Below are 12,952 nucleotides of genomic sequence, written 5' to 3' on the forward strand. Positions count from 1 at the left end.
ACCTAGCGTGGTGGCTGGCATCCATGAGGTGGCTCGCGGTTGAAGAGGTAGATTGGGTGGTGGGGTCTCAGTTGGAGCTTCCTTCAACAGATGGGTTTTGGTTGAATTTTCTATTGAAGACTAGTAAGAAGAATGAACGAAGAAGAGGGGAGATACAGGCTACAGCATAGAGAAGCGCGACAAGAAAGGAATTTTATAATAAAGCTTTGATTGGGTTCAACTCTAGCGATCTTCATGTTTATGATAGATTTAGGAATTCTACTGTGGGTTGCTTTTTGTTACCTTTTTTTTTACAGTTTTCTTAAATTTAGGAAACAAAACCATTTATAAGGGTCTGTTACTAATGCTCTAAAGGGCTTATTTTTTTAAAAAAATTGTCAATAATAGGTACACGCCTACCGGGTTCCTGAATTGCAAAAATTGAAACTTTAATATTCAAATTGAAAAACGATGTCAACTTTATGGGGTAAACTGTAATTTTCTCAAAAAAACAAAAAAAATTAATTAATTAATTAAGGAAGATAGAGGATGGGAGTAAAAGTTAAATGTTTCAGAGGAGTAAAGCACTCCATTTGTTTGCACAAGCTGAAGTACTTCACACCATTGTTTCAATCATAGGCCTGTCTCATTGCATTGATTAGCAGAGCACTAGTTCTAACACCCAGACGCTATTACCAGGACTTTGATCAGATCAACCTGGACAAACAAAGCATTGAAATTTGACAAGGATAACAACTTACAAAGAAAAAAGAAATTTGCTTTACACAAAACTAGAAACAGAGGAAAACGTCGGGATCTATCCTATATCACATAAAAGTATCACCTTAATTACAAAAATAGACCTCATCATCCTAAACTTCAGATATCAATTCATGATATCTACTGAAGAGAAGGATCCAAAAAGCTTAAAATGTCCTAGTCAAACAAAAGGCGACGCCTCACTGACTTGGAAAGATTTGGACTTGATACTTTCCTCTTCTCTTCTAAGGCCCCAGCACCCTGATCTTCTCCTGGTTTTACCTGAATTTGTACTTTGGTTGAACGGTAGAATTCAGTAATGTTTAGCTGGACACTGCTTGATTTTTTTGATTCTGAGTTTGCATTGGTCCCTTCAGATCTTGAGCTCGAATTCTTTCTTTTTTTCAATTCTTTTAGTTCCTGCAAAATTTCAAGCACAGAGAACTAAGAATGCTGTAACTCCAAAAGTAAGGACTGAGTTAATGTAATGATGCAGTATGCTTATAGCACAGCAACTTCCTGAAAAAAGAACAAAAAAATTTGCTCTTTACCTGCTAGGAGCCTTTATTACACAAAAATACTATCACCAAATCCAACATTTAACTAGACTTCTTCACTTTAATGGCCTCATTTTACAATATCTACGTTACAATCATAACTAAGAAAAACTCCAGATAATAAGGGGGTAAAAAGGGAGATGAAATGGCCAAGATATAATAGGAAAATATCATACCTTTTCATGCAAAAATCTGTCAACCTTTTCTGGAAAAGCAGATCGAACGAGGTCCATATTTTCATCCGTCAACAGGTAGCAGCAGCCCTCATCAACATGAACCTTCAGGCCATCGGACTCTTCCAATAAATCAAGAGATTCCTCTAATTCTGTAGCATCATGTTGCATATCAGACTCCTCAGAAGGGATTGTATGCATAACACTGCCCAGGGCAGTCACATCTTTTTTCCACTTGACCACATAGAATTGATGTCCATATCTTATCTTCACACGCAGTACAGAGTCACACTCATACTGCCCATATAACAAAGTTTTTACTGGATTTATAGCCATGCCTCTTAAGAAAATGGTGGACATCATAGGAAGCATCATCTGCCTAGTGTAAGATGGCTCCCATAGCTGATGAAAAGCTAAGAAATCAACCAGCATTTCCGTTTTTGGGTCTCCCCAAGATATGCAAGGGCCGTCTTTAGCTGTTAGAAAGAGTAATTAATTACTTTTTATCTGGGAAAGTTTTCATTTCACGCATTATTTCAGCATCCAAAATCACATTCAGTCCATGTCAATATCCTAACACCAATTTTCTGATAAATATCCAATTAAGCAAAGACTCATCAATCCAAACAAACGTACCAGTAAAATAACCATTGTTGTTGCACAAATACATTTTAATAATCTCCTCGTTGGGGAAATTTGACTCCAGTGCAATCTTGTTGCAAATTTTTGTTCTCCAATTTTCTTGCTTCTTCTGTTCCTTTTCTCTCTGTAACTGCCACTCATACACCATCAAATGCTTTTAATAAGAAACAAAACTCACATTGCACACAAACAATAGAGAAGCAATTGCAACTTGAAATTATCCCAAAATGTTGCTATGACGATTTTAAAAAGATTAATAAACTAATCGAAATCAATAAGGACATACCAATACAAAAAAAAATAATAATAATAATTTGACATACCATATCACAGGAGGCGCAATCACATTTAAACCCCTCTGGCTTTTTCATACAACCCTCACTTTTACTGGTACTGCAGTATTCACATGAAAACTTAAAATGAGCTTTCTTGCTGCCAGGATGTCCGCAGAAGGAACAATGAGAACATCTTATCTTCGGTGAGCTCTCATTCGAACTAGGTATAGAATCATCTAAAGATTTGATATCACCATGAAACAGAGGAGTCTCCCCATTGCCCATTTCGCGTAACCTGCATGAATTAACGCCTTCCATTATAAGGTATCAATCCCAACTAAACATAACATCATCATGACATATTCATTCACGAATTATTAACAACACAAAATAAAAATAAAAGTAAAACAAAGAATTGACATATCAAAACAGTTAAGAAGCACACCTATTCAATATCTCATCCTCGTTAAAAGCTTGGACAAGACGAAGAGCTGTCTCAAGCCCAATACCTTGCACCCCACTTAAATTATGGTCATTTCCAACCAAAAGAGAGATGGCTATCAAGTGTTTCCTCTTCAATCCAAGACCAGCTTCAATATCTGACATATGGTAGCATTCAAATGGTTCCTGCAAAGAATGAGATTCTCATGCTCGCCAAGAAGGACGCTATGGCAAAAAACAACTTAAAAAAGAACACTGGGTTTCAAAAAGTTGGAAAGAAAGAATGGAAATGCAATGTCAAATCTCTATAAGTAACAAAAACAATACTGCAAAACTTAAAAAGTTAAAAGATTAAGATTTTTGTTTGATCCTGAACAGATAGGAGCACAAAGAAATCCATGAACTACAACTAGCACATAGATGTAACAACCACATTAAAAGCACTTAATTGGAAGGTGCTTCAAAATGAAACCTAATGCTCAATTGACATGAATAAACCTCCTAAAGCATTTGTACTTACTTTGGAATTGGGCCGAATGCATTTTATAACACATTTAGCCCCAAAAAGAAATGCATCACTATCAGCTGTGATGCAAGCATCTACATAACCTTCATTGTTTAACTGTGCACACAGCGCTTCAGCCTCTCCTTTTGCTTTCAATACAGGCATCCCAAATAGCTCAAGCAGCTCCTATCAAGCCACTACTAGTTAATAACTGGATAAAGATTCCTAAAGCATCACTAACAAATCAAATATGAAAGCTGTATAACCAACAAGCATTCAGCATGTAGTATAAAGAGATCCCCATATTAGATTTAAGATAAAATAAAAAATTTCAAGAAGAGCTAAACTGATCTTACACCACATGAAGACACACAAAGCAATACAAATATGAAGGCTGGTTTGCCCAGTATACAACTAAATGATAGGGCGGAAGCGTGCTAGGTTACTAACAAATTCGTCAAATTTCTTTTACAGAATAACCCTACAATAACCATAGCAAAATTTGCAAATGATCCCACGCAAAGCACACACCCAAAGGAAAAGAAGGAAAACAAATGTAACATATGCTTTAATCTTATCTGAATCTTTTAACACCCTTCTGTTTCTGTATCACAAGTACAGTGACTTAACCTCAATCTCACAGAATACCCTCCGCTGATCTTCTAGACAATAAAACATTGACAAAAACACAAACTAAATTTTTTAACTGTTGTAACTTCATTCAGTTTCCCAGGTTCCTCAATAATAAAAGGGAGAATCATCACCAAAACTATATAGATTGAAGCACATCAAAGGAAAAACCAGAATTCCAACGACATTTATAAGCTGACAATAGTAACTATGATAAACGAAACAACCCACCACACACTCTCGGACACATTTTGAGAATGCACTGTTCCTCTCAACCGAAACACCCTCTTCCGCCACCGGCAAGTCTGACAATTCAATGCCAGAAGCACGAAAGAATCTCGCAATTCTTGCCTGCAATTTCAACGGCGATGGAGTTCCATCAACGACAAAGACCGGAAAAGCGCCAAACTGCAAAAATATCAATTGCCATTGTTACAAATAAAAAATCAAATCAAATTCTATGACTTATAAGCAAAACCTCAAAACACCACAACAGATATTAGATAAAAACCCAAAACTTTCTTTCACGTTTTTCTTATGTTCTTTTTCTACGCGGCCAAATATAAAATTTAAATAATATTGAAAAAAAAAAGGCCCAAAAGGAACACAAGCACGTAACTCAGCCTAGACAAGTCTTTCAAAACAAACAGAAAGTATTTAAAACCAAAAAAACAAAAGGGTCTCCGTAAAACGCCATACTAAACACACCGCGCACCACAAAGCCCAAAAATATTAACTTTCTGGCAGCCAAACAGGAAACAAAATCGAGAGAACATAGAAATTCAAGAGCACCTTGGAGAAGAGATTGATGGTACGGAAGAAAGTGAGCCTGAGGTGTGGGTTTCTGACATGGGTTTTGATAGCGGTCTCGTGCTGGACGATCCAGATGGAGAGGTCCACGGCGACCCATTTGTTCCTCAGGAAATCGGAGCCTTCGGGTCGGGCATATGGTTTAAGCAGGTCCCAGAAATGCCCTCCCACCCCCATTACTTTTCGAAATAACGAACTGGGTCCTAAAAGAAAATGCAGGCAAAAGGGTGGGTTTCGGGTTGTACGGACTATGACTGTGAATTGTGATAGTATTAATCGTTTTGGAGAAAAGAAGAAGAGAGAAGCAGAACGGACATGCGCCGTTATGTTTTTCTGTTTTTTTGGTGCCGTTTATGTGATTGAATGGGCAAAATGTGGATTTTGGGCCAACTCTTTAAGCTCTTGAGCCAGCCCATGCAAGGAGGTTTAAATGGGATTGTCAGGCCCATTCTCTTTCTTAATTGAATTTTCAGTTTTTCAGTTTTTTAATGAGAAATGATTGGTGTTAATATATATATATATATATATATATTAATTTCATCTTTACAAATTAAACGTTATATTTTTGAACCTCACATAAGTTAATAGTGGACTCTACAAATTTATTAAATTTATAGAAGAATATGAAAAAATATTGACACCAATCATTTCTCTTTATAAAAATCTAATAAACTCATTTTCTAAAATTACATTATAAAAAAAAAAAAGTATATTCAAGGATTTATATATTAAATTAAGATGTGAATTATTTCGAATCATAACATATCATTACACTTCACAGTCAATTCCATTGACATTAACTCGATTGTAACTCTTTATTTCTTATCAGTCTTACTTATTTATTAGTATTCAATGACTTAACATTATATTCATACATAATATCAATACATTTTAATTTATCATATAAGTCATCTCCTTCAAGACTGACCACAAAGCTGCAACATATTTGATCTCATACTCGACCAGCAGTGTTTAATGCCATACTCAACATGGTGGCCGACTCTCATATTAAATTTATATGAAAATTAATTTCATCCTAATTGTAAATGGTTCCCAATCCCCTCCCACCACTTGCAATCACTACAACATCGGATACCATATACCAATGGGGTCTACGTGTCTCTGAAAATGTCAACTGAGTAGTGCAGTCTTGTCGCAAAAAAAATAAGAAATAGCCACGTGCAAATCCCTCGATGACCTGGCGAGGAGATAGTGGACAAACTGAAAAAATGGGGGAAGATCTTGTGAGTTCATGTAATCTGTCTCATTGATTGCAAGATTGTAAACCTACCATGTACCTGTATCCAAACGGACCCCATCGACCCCATGCAAAGATCATCTCTAGAATATTTTATTTTGGCAGGTTTAGTTAAAGTGAAAAAAATGAGTAAAACGTGAGTATTTTCTAGAATTTTCAATGTAATATAGTTAAAGAGAGAGCGAGAGAAAATATATATAACAATATAACAATAACATTATTGTCATTTATTATAGATGCAATTATAAAGCAACAGAAACTGTCATTTCTCATAATGATTTTGGTAATGTAGTTCAACATGCTATTTGAAGTGACACTTTCATGTAGCCTAGAACAACTTAACCCGATTTGATCGAGGTGTAATGAACTATCCGTATCGATTTTTATTGCACCCGATCATTGTTTGATTAGACTATTTCGTCAAAGTGTTATTAATTGAATGATTTTTAACATAATTTTTAACTTTTTACGGGATTTATCGGTCCAAATAGATAAACAAAATTCCAAAAACTTGCTTAGGCATATGAAGCAGCAGAAAAATTGTTAGGATTCAATTAATGTCATAGTAGTGTGTGGGGGCAGTGTCTTAATTAATTTGCAGTTGTGATAATAATGCAATGGTGACATTACTTTCCATAATAGGCCTCTGCATGTTTAGAGACAGAACACACCAGAAAAGGAAGCAATTAATATTATGGATCACAAAATCAAATATGCAAATAAATGCATGTGAGCAGACACAGATGACAGTTAAGTGATCCGACCTGAGGAGTCAACCCATTTTCCCCCTGACGACATGCTTCTCAGCTCTCAAGTGACAAAGTCCAAGCAACCAGAAAATTAATTAAGATAATCTCCAAACTCATAAAACAGAAGCATCCACGCTTCTACGTTGCTTTGTCTTTTTCCTCCTATTATTTTTTCATGTCCAGCAGTTCTCTCTGGAGATCTCCACCTGGAAGCTACCTCTCCCTTTCTTCTTTACCTTCTTCACCCCTTTAAATTCACATCTCCCCCTCTCACTCTCACTCTCACTCTCACTCTCATACTTTCATGGCCAGCTAGCCATTTTTTGTTCTGAACTTTCTTAGCCCCCATAGCCTTTTCTTTATTCCCTTGAAACCATGGCTTCAACCATGGCTAGGCCTAGAAAGCTGAGAGACTTCCTCAATGACAATCCAGATTCATGCTCTTCAACTGGGTTTAAATCATTTCGTTTGAATTCAAAAGTTGCATCAACCAGAATTTCAGCCTTCCAAGCCGTGATTAACGCCGTCAAGAAACTCCCGTTCACCACCGTCAAATCCCCCTCTATTTTCCCAAGAAGCCTGTCGCGGAGACTGTCAAGAAAGCACGGGCCGCCAAGCCAGCCACGTGAAATCAAAATTACGGTCAGAGTCAAAGACATTGTGCGGTGGGCATCGTTCAGGGACTTGCTGGAGGAGAAATCTCGGCCCTCGGATTTCGCTTCTTCCCCTCATCACTGCACCACCACCACGGGATCCACCAGTACCACCTGTAGCAGCAATGGCTCAAGTTGGTGCGAAAGCGACTTTACCTCGGAGTATTTACCGCCCTCCTGGGGCAGTACTTCTCAGGAGTACGGTGAAACCGAGGTTCATCTCGGTAAAAAATATTTACAATGTGTCGGTAGGAATTACGTGGAGGCGGCTTCAGTGGCCCCCGAGGTGAGCAATTATTTACTGCGTCGCGTCTATATATATATTGCTTGTGTCTGCTGCTGAGGGTCCTTGGATGATTTACTTTAATTTTATATCATTGTGTTTCTCCCGCTAAGATTCTATTGACTATTGGGTTTCCTATGTCTTTTTCTTTTTCTTTTATTATTATTATTTTTTAAAATACTTTTTCTTTAACCACATTTATAATATGAAAAGTACTACACATCCCAAATTTTCTTCTTAAAATTAGTTTATAAACGATGTGTTACTTAAGATTTATGATTTTGGGAAGTGTATCACCAACTCACAGGATGGTGACACATCATTTAAGAACCAACTTTTGAGAATAAAATTTGAGATATATAGCATTTCTCATATAATATATATTAACACTAGATCGCTATGATCCATCGTGGCTCTTGTCACATTTTTTTTTGTGATTTTATCTCATTTGTGACAAATTCACAAAGTTTGTTTATATCACATTTACGAGGAATGAGGAAGTTGTTTATAGACTATGTTTATTTGTGTGTTTTTGTTTTATGTTCTTTAAATAAATATATTAATAAATAAAAAATGCTATAAATTATATTTTTATTTTACTTTTATCTCATTTGGTCCTATGATATTGTCGATCAACTTTAAAATTATGTATTTAAAAAAAAAAAAATAAAAAAAAAAAAAAATCTAAGTAGACAAACAATTCTAGTAATTTCTTTATATGTTCTAGCTGTTATAATTTTGTACTGATTTGGATTGGCCTGATTAACTCTAACAGGTAGAGACAACAACGTGCGATGAGAAAGAACAACAAAGCCCAGTTTCGGTGCTTGATTTTCAAGATGGAGATAATAAGGACCCATTCTCGTCTTTTACCCGAAGCCTTGCCGGTGTCGAGAGTATGTTCCGTCTAAATAATTAATTATTATTATTATTATTATTATTATTAGTATTATTATTATTTTTTAAGCTTAAATCTTTTTAGATAAGGGATGAGTTTAACATAATATTAAAGTGTGAGTTCGAACTTCAAACCCTCACTCTCATGGTTAATCTCTATTTCAAGTACTCCATGTGAATTAAAATATTTCACATATTGCCTCTTCTTGGAGAAGACAATTTAAGTTGTAAGTCGAGGCATGTATATAAAATTACATATATGAACATTAATTCAACTTATTTAATTACATAAGTCACGTCATTTAATCTTAACATACTAATTTCGTATGAATTTGGCCGGATTCGCAGATCATATCAAAAATTGTCAACCCAATTTCGACCCATATGTGAATTTTTTTTTAATCAACTAGTTTTTATTAACTTAAACTTTATAGATTAACTAGGAATTTAATTAACACATCTTTTCCTTGTCATTTTTTGCTACACGTCTTTATGCTCTAATAGGGGCCTTCATTTTTTTTCGTGTCCATTAAAAACATTTTTTTTTTAATCGGTGACAGTGTGAAGAGAGAAAGATTGGTGGGTAATTAGCCTAGTTGTTCTGGGAATTATAATGCTTTCCTTAAATTTGTGTGTATGCTTGTGGGTTTCAAATCCTTGGCATTGCATCATGAGAACAAAATGCTAAGAATCTATGATTTTCTAACAGGGACAAGACAAAATCTTATGCAAAAGATCCAGCAGTTTGAGAATCTTGCTAAACTGGAGCCTTTCGACCTGGAGGAATGGATGTCACTGGAAGAAAATACCAGATTTGAAGAAGAAGAAGAAGAAGAAGAAGAAGAAAATGAAATTGAAAAGAATGTGAGGGAGCTGTTGAATGATGTCAAAGCAACAAGTTCAGTTGATATTGGCAAGGCCAAGGTGGAAAAACTATTGTTTGATTTCTTTAGTGATGAATTGATGAGTAGCAAGAGATGCCAGAGTAGGAAGGATGATGACGATGATGATGATGAGTTCAATTGCGAGATGGTAAGCATCGCAAAAGCATGGATGAAGGGGGATCATAATGGGTTACATGAATGGGGGATAGAGCATAAGAAGGAGGCTTATGTTAGTGAAATGGATGGGAGAGAGAGGTGGAGCAGCTTTGAGGAGGAGCAAGAGAAGATAGCTTTGGAAATTGAGACTCGGGTTTTAGGGTGTCTGATGGATGAGGTTCTGGTTGATCTCTTTTTACACCGTTAAATGCTGTGAAATTTAATCTGATTCTTTTCCAGCTTTGTTTCTCAGGAAATTTTAATTTTGGCTTGTGAGGAGGGGAGAAGAAACTCTTATGAGGGCATGACTCATGCACATTTTTGTAGGGTGTATGTAGCATTAGATGATGCTAAACATTTGTGAAAAAATAAATAAATGAGGAAGAGAAATTCTTTTCAGCATGTTAGAATGGCCAGCAAAATGCTTAATGCATGGGATTGCAATTGTGAAAAATGGGTGAAATCCTGCTCTCTTTTTATGTCATTATAGATGTTTGTACTATTTTTGGATTTAACCCAGAAAATGACACAATGGTCCATGAAAAAATCTTGTCCCATGCCAGTGGGCTTTAGATGTCCAGCATGTTTTAGACATTGGAAAAATGGTTCACATGTCTCTTTCAATTAGACATCAACCTCCATGGACCATGGCAAAGCAGTGGCCTGATGTTAGGCCCAATAACAACTTCATGTCCAACCCATTAAGCCAAACACTTGCATTCTAGTAAATCCCTCAAAAAGACCAATAATAATAATAATAATCTGGGTTCTGTTTGTTAACTTTTTTTGTTTTCTTTTTTCAAAATAAAAACAATAAAAAATAATTCAAATACAAAACGCTCATAAAACCACAAAAAATATTTTTTTACCTTTGTGTCACACCACACCAGAATACTTTTGAAGCTAAAAACAAAAAATACGTTAACAAACATAACTAGTAACCATAATCTTTCCATCTTATTTAGTCCCGCTCACGTGACCAGCTAGCAAACAAAAAACCTCAGTGCATAAGTAAGTATTTCAAATTATAAATCATAGTCTAATCTTAGTCGACACTTTAGCAATCCTCGTGCTCTTGTACATCAACTCCAAGTCTCCAAGAAAAGCCTAGTGTATCGGCATACATAACTTTCCAATTTATAACATGTGACATGTCTGGGAAACTACTATCCATCCTTATACAAACCTCCAAATTTTTAATTTATTTCCTATCACAATCTTATTTGTCTAATTATAAATTTTAACCCTAAGTGCCACGTTTTCTGGAGGAGGTCATGTTACGTAGCTATTCTTAATTTTATTCATTTTTTATTTGCATAGGTATTCTTGTTTGTGTGTGAAGTATGATTACACTTTGTGTGCACCACAAGGCTACATGAACCCACCCTGAAGTTTTGGATCAATCTATATATATATATATATATATATATATACAGAGAGAGAGAGAGAGAGAGAGATTGATCTATCTGGCCTACGGCATTGAAGAAAATAATATACTAATTGATCAACAAGTCAATTGGAACAATTTGTTGGTCCATCGATTCAGCAATACACTCAATTTTCGTGCCTTCAATTTTCTATCAAAGGTAGAAGAACTTCTACGCAGGTACAAGAGTATAAAAACTCTTTCCCCAGTACATTCCAATTCTGTATGCGATCACCATGTGCTCCCAATTTAAAACTAAAACCTCCAGTCAAACACAATTGCTAACCACTATAATCTAGTCTAGATTCGTATTCGCATGTTAAATTTGCGTCGTATTAAGGTATAAGTATAAGAGTATATTAAATTAACTATAATCTAACTCATTCAAATAAATGGGTCAGACACTCAACTATTGTCTACTAATTTTGAGTTGAATTCGTATCGGGTTTACAGGTTGTGTCAAAAATTGATAGTCATTATATTTCATGTCAGATTTAGGTTGTGTAAGACTACATAAGTCAATTCTAATCCGACCCATTTAATTTAACAAGTCACACCCTTCAATCTTAATACGCCAATTTTGTATTGAGTGCATGTCAGATTCACGAGCCATGTCAAAAAATTGCTAACCCTAAATCGCATCAGTGAAATATTTATTTATTTATTTTTGTTAAATCACAAACTTAAGCCAGGGTAAATTAGAGAGTACCGGGGTTGTAGCCTGATCTTGGTCCATATGATCCACAATATTTGTAGCCTGTTTCTTGATTCATGGGCATGCACAGCTTTTTCCTGACAGCTCTTAAATCTGAAAATGTTACCGTTAATTAGGCTGCGACTTTGAGTTTCAACTAATGTTGCCTAAAGATGATATTTGGTATATTGCTTAGGATCAAAGAAAGGACCACTTTGCTCTCTTTGAGGCTGTGATTGTAGTAGCTGATTTTCCTTCTTTCTTTTTTTCAATTCATGCGCATGAACATATCGATCTTTGCCGACCGTTGATAATTCTGAAAATCCAACATTCTTGCTTAAAACGATATGATGTTTGGTATTGATGAGGATCAAAAAAGAAGAAGGGACCATTTGGTCTACGATCGTCGGAGTTTTGTTCTTGGACACTGGAGCTAGCGGCCAACGATGGGGGAAAATGGGTTTTACTAAGTACATATGTTTGCCGGTGGCGGTGACAAAAAACTAAACAAGTTGGAGAGTACGTTGAATTGTATTTTGACGACAGCGATGGAGATTTTGTTTGATTATTTGGATTTGCCAATAAGATTTTATCCTTCGATCTTCTGAGAAGAATGGAAAGGAGGACCACTTCGATCGGCTGAGAAGACGCCATGCATGCTTGTTGTTTGTGTTTTTCTTTATTCAAAGCGACTGATCAACTAATTCGATAATCTCAACAACAGAACAAAATAAACTAATTGGATAAATTAATCTCCACAAAACCCCATAAAATCCTTTTGGGTTGGCTGTGAAGCCTGTGATATATTAATATACACATTCACAATTACACGTATATATTCTCACACATTTATTTTTAATGCTAACATTATTTTGATCATTTTAATTACATGTGATTCATTTAATTAAATTAGCCTAATTAACTAAGATCGTGGCATGGTCCTCGTGTGGTTAGGAGGATAAATTTGTCCTCCAAAAGAAAAGAACAATATTACCTTCTTAAATGCACTAAATGGATTCTCTATTTCATTTGAAATGGAAATGATCATTTTTCCTTAAGTCCATAATGGACCGAAGAGTATCCAATTCATGGTTATGACACAAATGAGACATATGTCTTCATAATAAAAAAAATAAAAAATAAAATATTATTTAAGGTTTAAAAATAATAAAATTAAATTT

General features: G+C 35.4%; 2 protein-coding genes across 3 annotated transcripts; one reads left to right on the top strand and one right to left on the bottom strand.

The window, feature by feature from the left end:
* Nucleotides 1–669: 669 nt before the first annotated feature.
* LOC132186815 (flap endonuclease GEN-like 1) lies at nucleotides 670–5,080 on the bottom strand. 2 transcript variants are annotated; one of them, XM_059600891.1, is made up of 8 exons: nucleotides 4,754–5,080; nucleotides 4,193–4,369; nucleotides 3,347–3,517; nucleotides 2,831–3,012; nucleotides 2,434–2,680; nucleotides 2,105–2,240; nucleotides 1,472–1,944; nucleotides 670–1,158 (listed from the first exon to the last, which is right to left on the bottom strand). In XM_059600891.1, exons 1-8 carry the CDS (start codon nucleotides 4,946–4,948, stop codon nucleotides 916–918), a joined length of 1,824 nt encoding a protein of 607 aa, XP_059456874.1. In that variant the 5' UTR covers nucleotides 4,949–5,080; the 3' UTR covers nucleotides 670–915. The 2 variants fall into 2 exon arrangements, with proteins under 2 accessions (XP_059456874.1, XP_059456875.1); XM_059600892.1 differs by lacking the exon at nucleotides 3,347–3,517.
* Nucleotides 5,081–6,842: 1,762 nt separating this feature from the next.
* LOC132186816 (uncharacterized) lies at nucleotides 6,843–10,071 on the top strand. Its single transcript, XM_059600893.1, has 3 exons — nucleotides 6,843–7,717; nucleotides 8,490–8,610; nucleotides 9,321–10,071. Exons 1-3 carry the CDS (start codon nucleotides 7,154–7,156, stop codon nucleotides 9,857–9,859), a joined length of 1,224 nt encoding a protein of 407 aa, XP_059456876.1. The 5' UTR covers nucleotides 6,843–7,153; the 3' UTR covers nucleotides 9,860–10,071.
* The last annotated feature ends 2,881 nt before the right edge of the window (nucleotides 10,072–12,952 follow it).

The sequence above is a fragment of the Corylus avellana genome, chromosome ca7 (assembly GCF_901000735.1).
Source record: "Corylus avellana chromosome ca7, CavTom2PMs-1.0".
NCBI lineage: Eukaryota > Viridiplantae > Streptophyta > Magnoliopsida > Fagales > Betulaceae > Corylus > Corylus avellana.

Excerpts from the sequence above, each read along its gene's own strand:
- LOC132186815 (XM_059600891.1), bottom strand. The coding sequence starts at position 4,948 with ATGGGGGTGGGAGGGCATTTCTGGGACCTGCTTAAACCATATGCCCGA. Across the intron at positions 3,518-4,192 it reads AATGTGTCCGAGAGTGTGTG|GAGCTGCTTGAGCTATTTGG; the intron begins GTGGGTTGTTTC and ends GTGGCTTGATAG. Across the intron at positions 1,945-2,104 it reads CAACAATGGTTATTTTACTG|CTAAAGACGGCCCTTGCATA; the intron begins GTACGTTTGTTT and ends TCTTTCTAACAG.
- LOC132186816 (XM_059600893.1), top strand. The coding sequence starts at position 7,154 with ATGGCTTCAACCATGGCTAGGCCTAGAAAGCTGAGAGACTTCCTCAAT. Across the intron at positions 7,718-8,489 it reads CGGCTTCAGTGGCCCCCGAG|GTAGAGACAACAACGTGCGA; the intron begins GTGAGCAATTAT and ends TAACTCTAACAG. Across the intron at positions 8,611-9,320 it reads AAGCCTTGCCGGTGTCGAGA|GGACAAGACAAAATCTTATG; the intron begins GTATGTTCCGTC and ends ATTTTCTAACAG.